This window comes from Gadus morhua, chromosome 7, assembly GCF_902167405.1.
Source record: "Gadus morhua chromosome 7, gadMor3.0, whole genome shotgun sequence".
Lineage (NCBI taxonomy): Eukaryota > Metazoa > Chordata > Actinopteri > Gadiformes > Gadidae > Gadus > Gadus morhua.
The window spans coordinates 20,306,055-20,320,727 of NC_044054.1; the positions used below are offsets into that span (position 1 = coordinate 20,306,055).

Sequence of the window (14,673 nt, forward strand, 5' to 3'; positions counted from 1 at the left end):
TATATAAAATGTAATAGAAAAAATACAATAATAGTGTACTTTATTAAGCCGTTGTGGAAATTCTTTCTCTACATTTAACCTATCTGGTACTACTACACCCAGAGCAGCATGTGGCCACACAGGTACAACTGACAGAGAAGACCACACTGTTATACAAGTCAAAAACCAGTAAAGGAGAAAAAAGCTGCAGCCAGCCCTGTGTAACAACAGGCCGGAGCAGCAAGCAGAGCCAGAGAGCAGCATGCTCAGCAAGAGGCTTTAAAGTCTGCCCAATTAGGCCTTCCTTTGATTCAGTACCTGCCCATCCGGACAGCTCTATCTGCAGGCTTGGGGGAAAGAGACAGACCAAAATATACACAGCCTGTTGGAGAGAGACTGACAGACTTGAGATGCTATTTATTAATAATCATCATAATGTTACTATTACCGTAGTCTCAATAAGGGACATCAAGTCCCCACCAAGTCCATCACCTCTGTAAATAGAAACTTAAAGCTTAAAAATACTTCAGTTCTGAACAATGGAGAAGAATAGGAGAAACTACAGATTCATCTGACTCCATTAAGAACAGTTACGAATAAACTTAAATGTAACCAGGTAAACCAAATTAAACGAATCACAACCAGATATATATTTAAAAACACACACACACACACACACACTCCCGCAGAGGCCAATAGAGAAGAGACAATATCAAGGACTTCAGGGTCAGTTTTTCAAAAGTAATGTGATTTATACAAATCTGGTCTTTGTCTCAAGCTAGGGCACTGCCCATCCATCCAGCTGACTTGTGATTGGTCAACTGATGTGTGACTAAGGTGTGAAGTTCATCTTTACACATTGTACATAATACATAGGCCACAACTATGCATATGCGTAAGATTACCATAAAACCATAAATCAGACTGCTGTCCACATTACAAGGATTAACTCAAGTCAAGTAGCTTAGATAGTGTATAGTCAAAGTGTATGTACTTGTAGTGTTCACCACCTCCACATTAACCACCTAATTTGAAACATCTTAACATCTTTCGACTTTAAGAACGACACAACAGAAAAGATTCGCGAAAGAAGAGCTCTGGTCTCGACTGATGTTGTCTGTGTGTTTGCCCTAGCATATGATTAGGTGAAAACGGCTCAAATCTATTGGCTGAGAAAATTGAGGGGAGGAGCGCATTAGCATATTAACAGCACGCGTGCTGTTAATATGCTAATATGCGTTCTGAGCGCGCGCGCAGAAATGCCGGAACGCGTTCTTGGCGCGCGCGCTGAAATGCCAGAACGCGTTCTGGGCGCGCGCGCTGAAACGCTGGGCGCGCGCGCTGAAACGCCGGAACGCGTTCTGGGCGCGCGCGCTGAAACGCCGGAACGCGTTCAGGAAAACCAAAACGCGTTCTGGGCACGCGTGCTGGCGTTTCAGAACGCGTTTAATTGAAGTCGAATTGTGGCACACTCGGCTTGCCATAGTTTTGCGCGCGCAGAGATCATTTGCGCGCTCGCAGTTAATATCTACGCGTGTGGAATAATATAATACGCCCGAATGCATCTTTTATCACATTAGTGAATTATGGCACTAATGTGTCGCCATACTCTTAAACTCAAAGCAACTGGCGCGCAACAGATATTACATGTCAGCCGTAATTGATATGCTGGAGTATTTAGTGGTGAATCAATTGCCGTTACGTGGACATAATGCTGGTTTTGCCAGTGTGCTAGATGAAAATAGTGCCATGGGGCTGTTCTTGTCTCTCTTCGAGTGCACAATGCGCAAAGATCCAGAACTGATAAGGATAACAAAAAACAATCCCACAGAATGCACGCTATACCGGCCCACAGATACAAAACGAGATTATTGAAATGATGAGCAAACTTGTGACAGAGGAGATAGTGGGCAAGTCGGCGATAGCTGGTATTCAATTAAAGTGGATGGCACACGGGATCCTTTGGGCCAAAAAAATATATCTGTAGTTGTGTGTTTTGTTGACTAAAACTGTGTGAACGCCTCTTGGTAATGGCCACACCTGAGAAAGGTGATCGAGAGGCTCTGACAGGTGTCATCATCGATGAGCTCACCAGCGCCGGACTCAGCACAGACAAAATTCTGAGTCAGGTTTATGATGGCGCATCACTCATGTCTGGCAGGCATGGTGGTGTGCAGAAATTGCTCCAAAACAAGCTGGATCGTAACATACCATATATTCATTGCTTTAATCACCAACTTAATCTGGTTGTGATTCATGTACAACTTCATCAGGAAGCCAACCGTGGCTGTTCTGTACAAAGGCAAAACCCTGAAACGTCTCTTGGACCAGAGATGGACTGGCCACTTGGCAACGGTAAAAGTTGTGGTGAAAAGTTTTTACGACATATTCACATTGCTGACCGAGGTGGAAAACACACAAGGCCTTGGAGCCGAGGTTCGCGTCGAAGCTACGGGGCTGCTTCGTTACATTACGCTGCAGCGTTTTCTTTTCACTGCACACCTTGTTAAGAAACGGGTGTCACTTTTTGAGCCGCCTAACAGACTACCACAAGCCGATGATATGGACCTGTTCACCGCGGTCACACTTGTGAACAGCGCTTCAGACTGTGTGAAGACACTGTGGGATCGGAGGCCACGGAGGCTGTGCCGGTGTCCGACCCCGGTCCAACCAAGAGAAGACGCACAATTAACAAGAACCTCCGTGGATTTACAGTTGAAGCAACAGTTGGTCAGCCACAAAGTGACATAGACGAAAAGACTGAGTTCAAGAGAGTGTTTTACAGTTATTGATGCTGTGCAAGGAGAGATGGATGCGCGTTTTGGAGAGTGCAGTAGCGAGCTCATTGGCGCACTGGCTGCTTTGAACCCAGAGGCCGGGGATAATTTCCTGGACCCATCAAAGGTAACCCCTCTCCTGCTATTAGCTGGAACTGAATATACTGTGGCTCGTGAGTTCCTGGTTAAGAAAATGAATGACACCCCGATTCCCCCCGAAGACGGAAAATGGACAATAGCAAACATCCTTAGCACATTCAACTGTGCACTCCAGGCTATGTAGGCTGTTCTCACAGCCTACATCCTTGCCCTAACTTTAGGAGCTTCAACAGCAATGTGTGAAAACTAATTTTCCACACTGAAAAACGTCTTCTCAGAGCATCGGCGCAGTATGCTGTACAGACGCAAGGCCCAGCTGATTCAGCTTTCTTTTGAAAGGACCTGACTCACAAGTTTACGTCCGAGTGGAAGGATATGTTGATGAGGAGGTTCAGCTCGGAGGAACGCCGCCTCCCGCTGTACTGACAGCAGGGAGGACAGCGCTGACTCCAATCAAAGTAGGCCTATGCTACCTTGTGTGTGTGTATGTGCGTCTAATGGCAATGCATATCCCTGTTCACTTCTTTTACACCTAATATGTTGTATAGTCCAGTGTTTTATGGATACATATTCATAGCATTGCTTCTATGTAATGTAATGCTTTAAATTATGAGGAACGATGTGATGTAGGCTATAGGCTACCGGGTCATATTGCTGTTGGTTATGTTTAACGTGATGATTATGTGCTGCGCGAATAGAGGATAGGATTATTCAAAATATACGTACTGTAGGCTAATAATAATTGTGCCCCCCTATGCATTTCATATGCCCCCCTTTGTGGTTCAAAATGTGACATGATTCAGAAATTGAGGTCTATCAGGATTTTATTGTTTGCAAGGAACTTCAAATCAATAGCTTGTTGAAATTAACAATGAAAGTGTAAAAGTCAAAGAACTCAATGTGCAGAACTCCAAAACTGTAATGAAACAATGGACTTCAGTGTTTAATCATCTGTAAATATGATATAGTTCCTCATATCCTTTTGACCTTATTATTAACCTTCAACTTAAGGTATAGCATTGTTTTGAATCATTAAAAATCCCTCACCATAAAGCACATAAAAATCCTGCCTTGCTTAGAAATGCACACGTAAATCTGCCTTGCACAAAAATACTGACCATATAATGGTCACAGTCAGAAAGAATGTATATAAAGTGTAAAAAAAATCCCAACACTCGACATAGCAAACAATCGTTGCTCACATTGACAGATTGCATTAAAAAATACACCTCATCTGTATCCCTACAAATATTAATGTCTGGGGAAACGTAGCTAGCAGTGAGACACAGTTACTCCTCCATTACTATTCCACAGGTTGGAAATTCAACACTGGTGGACATTCATTCAAAGTTCCTCATCCCATGGTTCTGGAAGCAGTATAAACTGTACGGTTAGGGGATTCCACTAAGCAGGGCTCCAGAGTGCGCCTAATTTGGGCGCACATGCGCCTAGAATTCGGGGTAGTGCGACCAAGTATCTTATTTGGGCGCACCGGTGCGACTGAAAATGTATCTGGTATAATTATTTTTTATTTATTTTTTTACAGAGCAGTCTATTCATAATATTGTAATGGCCACGGAAGAGGCAGTGAATGAAGTATTTATTAGACAGCGATTTATTAGATACCTAATAAACCGTTGGAACACGCAAGACCGGTAACAATAGCAACGCCGTTAAACAAACCCGCGAACCCCAATCCAGGCGCCTGTACGACGAAGCTCGATAGGGTTAGCGAGGTATGTTGAGCTGAAAGCCTGGGTTAGCTGTACCATGAAATCTCCTTAAGCGTCGCTGTATCACCATGGTAACTTACGCTCGCAACCAAACCTGGTCGGGAGCAGCTTTTCAGCGAGTCTACCCGGAGATCGGCTACTTATATCGGCTTGCGCAGCTTCCTAGCCCCTCCTCCGATAATGGCGTCACCATTTGTGGGTGTTCCCATGGACCTCGGCGCACTTATCGTACAGGCGTCTCTCCGGAGACAGAGGGTTTTTCGGGACAGAACCGATCCCTTGGCATTGTCTGACGATATTCTTTATGAGAGATACAGATTCAGCATTTATTTAAGGCATTTATTTAATGGTCAAAATATTATTAATCAATGGCGTAATTATTGTCGGTGCAACCGGTGCAGCTGCCCGGTTGCCCGTCCGTCTGTCAACAACTCGGCGCAAGGCAGGCACGGTCCAACGCCCCCCGCCATAAATACGTGCTGGTGCACCCAAATTAAAAATGTAGGCGCACCAGTGCACCCAAGGAAAAAGTTAGTCTGGAGCCCTGCTAAGTCATCGTTGGATTTTGACGTCGGTCTTTGCGGCCTTGAGTACCAGACTATTTGGGTCCAACGGCCGCAAATTAAAAACACTTTAACCGCGTGGCCCTTTTGTCGTTCCTTAACGCCCAGCCCCCCCCCCCCCCGGCGTCCGCTACAGTGGCGGCTTTCCGTTGAGTTTGTCGTGCATGAGGGCGACGGCGCCGCCCGCAAAGTTCCGCAGCACGTCCACCGTCTCGCGCTGCAGCTGCAGGGACTGCCGCACAAACGAGTGCTGGCTCTCGGCCAGCTGCTGCAGCGACTCGGCCAGCAGCTCCAGGGAGCGCGACACCGTCTCCAGCAGCACGTTGGCGGTGTGCTGCTCCTGCAGGCTGAGCGCCGCACTCTGCAGCATGGAGCCCTGCGCGTCCATTGGGGGGGCCGGCGTCTCGGGCAGGACGGCCGAGAAGGAAGAGGAGGACGCCGAGGGCGACGGCGCCACCGCCGCTAAGGAAGAGAGGGGGGCCAACGTGGCTTGCGGTGGGGGCGGACGGCGGAAGTGGTCTGGCGACGGCGCTTTCGAGTCTGAGACGAGGCGGGGGAAAGAGGGAGATTGACTGAGGTGAGGAGCCGTGCACAACGCTGAGAACAATTAAAAGACTCAATGTCCCTTTGCTTTACATTTAAGATGAGGACTTTTTACTAAAATACTAAATGTCTGTTCATAGAGTCTGACGGAAAACATCTAAATGAGGAACCAAAGAAGCACTTACATGCGGCGACCGATGGATCTTCTTGAAGGTTTCGGATGGCACGCGTGTCCAGCAAGTACGAGGCAATAGGAGGCCGCACGTCTAAGTCAGGGGGAGTCCCAGCTGGGTTCCAGTCCTCGTCTCCCATGAGAGAAGACTCCCCCCGATCATCCAGCCCGTCCAGCCCCTCCTCGCCCACTGGACTGTGTTCCTCCAGGCTTCTCGGGTTCTTGTGGTCCATCTGTAGGATCTGGTGCACAATTTTCTCCGTGGCGCTCAGGTCCCGGGTTCTGCGGAAGCCGAGGCTTTGGTTGCCCGGGCTCGAGGTACGCATGGCCATCAGCTTCCTGCGGGTGTCGCACTTGAGGTCCGACCACTTCTTGACCACCTCGATGACCTCGCGCTGGCACTCGCCGATCTCATTGACGGCCGCGGTTACTGTAGCCCACGTGCGCTTTCTCAGGTTGCTGTGCACGCTATGATTACGTCTCCCTGCCGAAACATAAGCAACAGTTAAAATGGATCAACTCATCGGATCATTAACTATAGGTTCTATATACGTTCTCTGGCTCAATTAAGTGTTAGTACTTTGGGTCTTAAAGGCTGCCTAAAAAGCCTTCAAGCATATTGCTGCCACCCACATTTTAGGAGGTATGAACTATGGAAACTATCTAAGAAAATCCAAATAGAAAGATTAAAAGAGGGGTTAGTTATTCAATCAAAAACCCTGCAGCACCATTTCATTTTCAAGGAAGAAAATATAAATAGCACAACTTCAAGCTTTTCAGGAAAAGCCAAAGGCTAACCAAATCAAAACTACAAAAGTAAGCAAAAACAAATGAACTGCTCTTACTTACCAACAAGTATATGGTGATGTTTTTTCACTTCATCCAACATGATGTGTACTTCACTGAAACTGAACCGTGCTTTCCTTTTCTTGAAGCGTACACCACCCTCTCCGGTGTAGTAGATCTTTGAAGCCATCCTTCAGGCTGTGTTGATCAGGAATGTGTTCTTCCGCCTGTACCTCCACGTGAGGCCTGTGGAAGCAGGCTACTGAAAAATGTAAATCATAGGCCAAGAAAAGGAGTGAGATATTGTGCTGCTGACTGCTTCATTCTTAAGACTTCAAACGTCAGTGATTCCCCTATGATATTTTCCAGCACAGGCACTCAGGTGTGTGTGGGGTGCACTATGTTGATGTGTGTGTTTGCACAGAGCTGATGTGCGCTAGTGCAGAGGTTGGAGTGTGATCAGTGATTCCAGTCTGTTGCATTCCAACAGATATGTTCTAATAAAACGTTATAGCAAAATTGTTGTGTGCAATTTGTAGCCATCACATCGTCTGGGTTTAATTCATTATTCTGTTATACCGGATAAATATGTAGGCTACTATATGTAATTAGGGGAGTTTTTCTTTTCTCTTTCTGCCTCCTCCGATTTACTGTAGAAGCGATTCATGAGCTAGTACCCCCTACTGTATCATCATTCGAATTTAAGGTGTAAAGCAATTTAGCAGTCAGTATACAACATCGATTCAAATTTGTATTGCAAATGTGCGAAACATGTACATGTAGGTCAAACCTGCATTGGACATGTTTTGTATCGTACATGATTGTTTTTCTGACAATCCCTATTCCATCCCAACTCGCTGGCTAAGTAAGATAAATACTATAGCCCTCAACCAAGATTGTTGGTTGTGCATTTACAAAGGACAAAGACATGCAGTCATACAAACACATTTGCGTTATTTGGGGTCAAAGTGGATAGAGAGGAGGCTATTTGTGTGGGAAAAAATGGTTTTCCCAGCTCAGATAGATCCCATGCTAGCTGGACACTCCTTCAACAAGCTAAGACAAATTTAAATTCTAAAAAAAAAAGTGTTGAACCTACAACAACTATAACCCAATATTTGGGTTGATTGCGTTACAATGCAGTTACATTAAAACGTAAACAATGCATTGTAACTACCGACTTTGTAGTCTGAGCTCCGTGTTGTTAGCTAACATGGCTAACATTATGGTTGAAAACTAGGATAACACAAATCAAATCGGGTTCTGAATGGAACGTGAATAATAATGGCTTACCTTGGAAAAAAACTTTAGCATGTGCTTCAGTCCGTAAACGTGATTAGTATAAAATAAACGAAATATATGCTTTTACTTTTTGGAGACAACGCGAATGTCCCTCACCAAGCATGTCCAAATTCTGCTCTTCTGCGCACTTACCATCTGCGCACAAACCTGCGTAGTTGTCTTCTGCGCACTCTTCCGCTTTTTTTTTTGGATCTTAAGGGAAACTTCACCCATTTCCATTAAGCTTTGTATCGTTAATAACCCACCCATATTTTTGAATTGTCGTGCATCATTCCCTTATTTTATGGAGACTGGAGAGATCCGTATCGATCTCCAACACTTCCTGTTAAAGATGACGCAATATGACGATTTTTGCGTAGAAGTAAATAGGAAGTGTAAGAGGGGAAGATTCTCGTAAGACTACAAGCACTAGGCCCACCCCCCTATAGGGGGTGGGAGCCACATTCCAAACTCGAGTGATCGAAGGAATTCCTCGAGGATCAATCGAGTACTCTTTTAATCAAATCTATTTTTAGAATGCAACGCATCTGCAGCAGGAATAGGCCTGATGATGAACGACAATATTACCAACCAAACATGTAATGCTTATTCTCCATCAAAACAGTCAGTTATCAGAGTATTCATTATTTATTTTTGCAAACGTTCAAAACACATTTTCCTTACAAAAATAAATATGCGTCTCACAATTTAAATCACGTCGAACCAAGGCCTGTAACAGTTAATAAAAAAAACAAAACGAAACAAGGAGCCTAACCATTGCAAATAATTTAAAGCTGCAAATAAAACGGCAGCAAATGAACTATGGAAATACTCAGCATTGTGATCTTCTCTACACGCCCGGGATTACAGCTGCGTGCGGGTGTGCTTTCCCGAACTCACCGTTGTGTTTCAGGAGCATATGTTGCCGCATAGTACTTTCTGGTACCTCGATTTCGCTTGGCATATTTTACAGTTCACCTTGATCTTCTATTTCTTTAAAGTATTTCAATTCTTCGCTGCGCTTTGCTCTAACCGCCATCTCTTAACTTTTTGAATTCTGGCGTGCCTGCACACGGCACGGAACGCGCCACACAGAAATGGATACATTTCATTTGCTTTGTGATTGATACATTTGCTTCAGAAAAGTTTGAGTTCATTTGTAACGAGGAGTACTTGAGTAATCGATTCCTCACACCCATCCCTACTACAGACCTATTAGAGCAGTGCCAGTGGACGGGTCTTCACAAGCAGAAACTAACATCCACAGCGTCTGAAACTAGGCTAACAGAGGTTGTTGATAAAACTGAAATACAATGGCGGAAGGTACTGGATCTGGCATAGAAGATGGGGATTTTGAAGATCTGATGCTCGAATCAGATGTTTGTGGCTAGCTGTACGAGCCGCAAACCTGTGTGAAGTTGGCCCCCCGTCTCATTCAAAATATTAAAATAACACTGCTGTTCGTTTGTGCTAGGTTTGTGCTGGTTTGTGCCGTAAAAATTATCGTTTGTGCTGGTAAGGATTTTGAGTAATTCAAAATTGGATTTTCTGGCATGTGACATCACCCAGCCCCCCGTTCATGCCCAAATCTCATCAAAATAGTCCCAATCGTTAGTGCTACGTTTGTGCTGGTTTGTGCCGTCAAAATAAATTGTTTTGCTATTATGGTTTCTTAGTTGTTCCCGTTTGATTTTTCACACATGACGTCACTCAGCCCCCCGTCCTCCTTCAAATCGCGTCAAAATGGTCTCCATCGTTAGTGCTACGTTTGTGCTGGTTTGTGCAGTCAAAAGAAATATTTGTGCAACTATAGTTTAAAAGGTATTCCAGTTTGATTTTTCTCACGTGACGTCACTCAGCCCCCCCCTCCATCTTCAAATCGCGTCAAAATTGTCTCTATGTTTAGTGCTACGTTAGTGCTGGTTTGTGCTGTTAAAATAAATGTTTTTGATACTTTACTTTTTAAGTAATTAATACAACATAATTTTGCCCTCTTGTTATGCAACACAGCCCACCGTCAACCCTCAAATCGCGGCAAAATGGTCTCTATCGTTTGTGCCAGGTTTGTGCTGTCTTGTATTCTTGTTACTCGTTGCGTTCTCGTCATTTCAGGTTGTGTTCATTGTATTTCTCCGTGCTACGTATGTTCATTGTTTACTCGTGTTTCTGACCTCGGACTGAACCTGTGTGCCCTATTTGGATTATGTTTGCTTACCTGTGTACCGTATCCTGCCAGTAAACGTTTGTTCTTTATTCAACTACTGAGTTCTGAGTCGTGCATTTAAGTTCTGCACATCACCTTCATTCCTTAACAACTATAGTTTTTAAGTTAATGTTAAAGCTTTATTATGCCCACGTTTGACCTCACCAGCCCAAAGTCCACTTTGAAATCTCAAAATAGGCTCTATCGTTTGTGCCGTCAAAATAATTGATTGTTCCCCAATCATCACATTTGTATGTCCTGTTTATATGAGGTGTTTGCTTGTTTTTGTGCGTTATTTTCAAATACATTTGAGTTTGGTTCACTTCAGTCTGGTTTTGATTGAGATGTAATATTCTTTATTAGCCACTTGTCACGGTATCTGCTGTAAGTAGCAGGGTCATGAGATGAAACACAAACAAATAGATGCACAGAATGTGCACTCAGCCAGAGCTTGATCCCAGAGTTCCATAGAGACCCTGACCATCACTGGCTATCCCAAGTCCAGTTTCATGGTCCCCCGAAACCCCCCCCCTGACCCACCTGTCCAGTTGTTGTCAATAGAGTGGCGAAGTCACTCCCCTTCCGGTAGGGCTCATTGAACCTATGAGATCGAAAAATATGAATGGGTGTCAATGGAGAGAAAATATTTATTTTCTGGTCCCTGTCTTTATATGCCCTGGATTACACATATGTTGTTTGTGGATTTAAAGGATAATTTTTCATGCAAGGAGTTCGACCGTTTATTGTGCAATTGTTCAGATAAAGGCTGTAGAGAAAACACAACGAGAAAGACTACACGGCTCGTATGTGACGTCACGCTCCCTGCGACTGGCGTGGAGAAGACCGACAATCTTCCCATCGGCATAACTGAAACTCTGCACGTGCCCCGACTTATAATGGTTTTCACCTCTTTCGATGCTTTTATCCTCCCCTTGGAAAAAGCGGTGAAGTGGGGCAGAGAGATCGCCATCGCTGTGCCGAGTTCCAAGGGCGGGTGTGGTGACGTATATCATATGCGTCGAGAGCAGCGAAGAGCTGTAGTTCACAAAGGGGCCTCACATAAAACCTAAAATTATCAAACTTCTTCACGAACATTTTTAGTTTTCTTTGCATGAAAAATTGTCATTTAAATCCACAAACAACATATGTGTAATCCAGGGCATATAAAGACTGGGACCAGAAAATAATTATTTTCTCTCCATTGACACCCATTCATATTTTTTGATCTCATAGGTCCCATGAGTTCTACCGGAAGGGGCGTGACTTCGCCACTCTATACAGAAGCTGGAGGAGAGGGTCATCATTAGCGTGTTCATCAGTCAAATCACGTTCATCCTGCCATCCACATATAGAGAGTGTGCGTGTGGAAATACATACCGTTCTTATTTTGTTATTAGGACTTTGACTTCTGTTCTTACCGGACAATCGGTGGCCTTCATACAAATCCTTTTGGGATTCATTCATTCACATATCCCCCTTATTTTATCACTTCAGTTTATAAACATTTACTAATTGGTACAAATATTAATTTTGACAGCAGAAAAAAATCACAAACGTAGGACAAACAAATGAGACTATTTGTATGACATTTTGACGTTGACAGGGGGCTGTTACATAACAAAACAACATAGCAAAATCAAGTTTTAATAATAACTTGTCACATGAGAGAATTCAAACGGGAATATATTTTAAACTATAGTGTCACAAACATTTCTTTTGACTGCACAAACCAGCACAAACGTAGCACTAACGATAGAGACAATTTTGACGCGATTTGAACGTTCTAGGGGTGCTGGTTGCATAACAAGTTCATGGTCTGTTTACATAACAAGAAGGGAAAATAAAGTTTTATTAATTACTTAAAAAGTAAAGTATCAAAAAAAAATATTTTAACAGCACAAACCAGCACTAACGTAGCACTAAACATAAGCTGTGTTCGAAATCGTTCCCTATACACTCGTTCCCTATTCCCTATATAGTGTACATGATATAGTGCACTATATAGGGAATAGGGAACGAGAATTCGGACACTACGCTGAACATTTCTAAACGTCATTTGCGTCAGTAAATGCGCCGGGTATTTGTGTGACGCAGACAGATGCGCTCACATCAAGTAAACAAACCGGGCACTCACGACGAAAGCTGGAGGTTGTATTGATGTTGAATGTTACATTTCCTTGTTTAATTAATTTTGAATGTTAAATATTCTATGTTAAATCCCAAATAATTTTTTGACATTTCTAAACGAAAGCCGGAGACTCCATCATTAAATGTATTCGTTTTCGCGTTTTCGCGGTTATTCGGCTTCTTCTTCTCCCCTGGAAAAATACAACCGCATTGCATTGTGGTATACGGGAGTAACATGTAGGGAACATCGTACGTACCCTATTTTAAGTCCACTATATAGTGCCCTATATAGTGGACCACTGAGAATTCGAACACCCTAGAAAATGGCGTGCACCCTATTTAGTGCACTACATCCATGATAGGGAACGATTTCGAACACAGCTATAGAGACAATTTTGACGCGATTTGAAGATGGAGGGGGGGCTGAGTGACGTCACGTGAGAAAAATCAAACTGGCATAGCCTACCTTTTAAACTATAGTTGCACAAATATTTCTTTTGAGTGCACAAACCAGCACAAACGTAGCACTAACGATGGAGACCACTTTGACACGATTTGAAGGAGGACGGGGGGCTGAGTGACGTCATGTGTGAAAAATAAAACGGGAACAACAAGATAAACCATAATAGCAAAACAATTTCTTTTGACGGCACAAACCAGCACAAACGTAGCACTAACGATTGGGACTATTTTGATGAGATTTGGGCGTGAACGGGGGGCTGGGTGACGTCACATATCAGAAAATGCAATTTTGAATTACTCAAAATCCTTACCAGCACAAACGATAATTTTTACGGCACAAACCAGCACAAACCTAGCACAAACGAACAGCAGTGTCATTTTAATATTTAAATGAGACGGGGGGCCAACTTCACACAGGTGAGCCGCAATATAGCGACGAGCAGCTGAAGCTGATAGAGGAACAGGAGGCGGAGATCTAGATCAGCGGAAGTGGCCAGCGAAGCTGTGCATCGTGGTGCATGGTGGGAGTTGTTGTCTTCAATCCATGAGTGCCAAAAAGTCACTTTCTGCCTTTTCTCGGTCAAGGCGGCACCAAATTAGAATTTTATTTTATTATTCGACTACATATAGGACCGAATTTCAATACATATTCATGCCTCCACCAGTGAAATGCTCCTTTAAAGGCAGCCTAGAAAGCCTTCAAGCGTATTGCTGCCAGCCACTAAAAATTAAATATTTCCTAAAATAAAAATAAAACAAAATCACACCCGGTTTCGGATTCTATATCTAAAGCCTTAACTTACCATTTATCTGTTGCAATGCAGACATACATGGAGCACCCTTTCAAGCATCCAACACTCACATAACCCATCTAGATGCTTACCCAGCAGCACCCAGCTTACCTGCTCCAAAACAACAACCTCATTCTGGCCGCCCTCCTTTCCACCGCACTTGGAGTAACCCTTCTCCCAACAGTCTGCTGGATTGAATACAAATGCCTTCCCAATACTTTCCTTCATCTCAGTGAAGGACATGAACTACATGACCCACATGATGTATAAGCACAGCCAAAACATCAGGTCAGCCGTCCGATCGCCTGTGACGCTGCAGAATCTGAAGAAATCATAACCCCCTCACACACACCCACACACCTCAGTGACAAATGTTCTCCTCTCAAAGGTCTCACAGTAAGCTCTCCAACATGTCCCATAGGGTAAGATAGTGAGGAAATAGTGGAGGAACGCAACGCCTCCACCAATTCATCCCTTGCAGGCTTTCAGGCCCTCTATGTTACTCCCTACGAGTAGTCTCACACAGGATGTTTCCTCCCCACCTACAGAGTATGGGGAAATGATCCCTGCCCGCAGTATATACCCCAATCACCGCCCACTCAGCCTTACAAGCCACTGCAGCCGACGCCCATTTCCAATCAGGACATGACGGGCTGCCGGAAAGCTGAGGCACGACCACTATTTACACACACCAGCCAAAGCCTTCCCATAATTCCACCCAACGTCTTACAAACACCCTGCAATCCAGAGCTACTCAACAAGGGGCATTCTAATTGTAGACACCTACGAAGAAAGAAAAATAATCCTCCATAGAATCTGGCCCGTGCCTATACTGAACACAATCTCTGAAAGAGATTGAGGCCTTCCCAGCTTATAACGTTGAACACATACACATATATACAGTATATATCCTGGGATAATAACAAGCTTCAGAACATGGCTCGTTCTATGGCCTCCATGCAATTCAAGATCTATACTAAGTAGATTTAACAGAATAGCTTCAAGGCATACATTAAACAGAGGGATGTTATGAGCATAAGATGTATTAAAATATCTAAAGCCACAAACCAAAGTGTAAGATGTAAAGTCCAAAGGTAATTTCCACAAATTATACTACCTAAACAAGGATGGTTATTTCTTGAATGAAGGATGCACAC

General features: G+C 43.9%; 1 protein-coding gene across 3 annotated transcripts; it reads right to left on the reverse strand.

Moving 5' to 3' along the window:
• Positions 1 to 3,661: 3,661 nt before the first annotated feature.
• zgc:153990 (Myb_DNA-bind_5 domain-containing protein) lies at positions 3,662 to 8,390 on the reverse strand. Of its 3 annotated transcripts, none has more exons than XM_030362170.1 (4): positions 8,087 to 8,390; positions 6,716 to 6,914; positions 5,880 to 6,350; positions 3,662 to 5,691 (listed from the first exon to the last, which is right to left on the reverse strand). In XM_030362170.1, exons 2-4 carry the CDS (start codon positions 6,840 to 6,842, stop codon positions 5,282 to 5,284), a joined length of 1,008 nt encoding a protein of 335 aa, XP_030218030.1. In that variant the 5' UTR covers positions 6,843 to 6,914; positions 8,087 to 8,390; the 3' UTR covers positions 3,662 to 5,281. The 3 variants fall into 3 exon arrangements, with proteins under 3 accessions (XP_030218030.1, XP_030218029.1, XP_030218028.1); XM_030362169.1 differs by having other exon boundaries at positions 6,716 to 6,911; positions 7,946 to 8,390; XM_030362168.1 differs by lacking the exon at positions 8,087 to 8,390 and adding an exon at positions 7,946 to 8,080.
• Between the last annotated feature and the right edge of the window lie 6,283 nt (positions 8,391 to 14,673).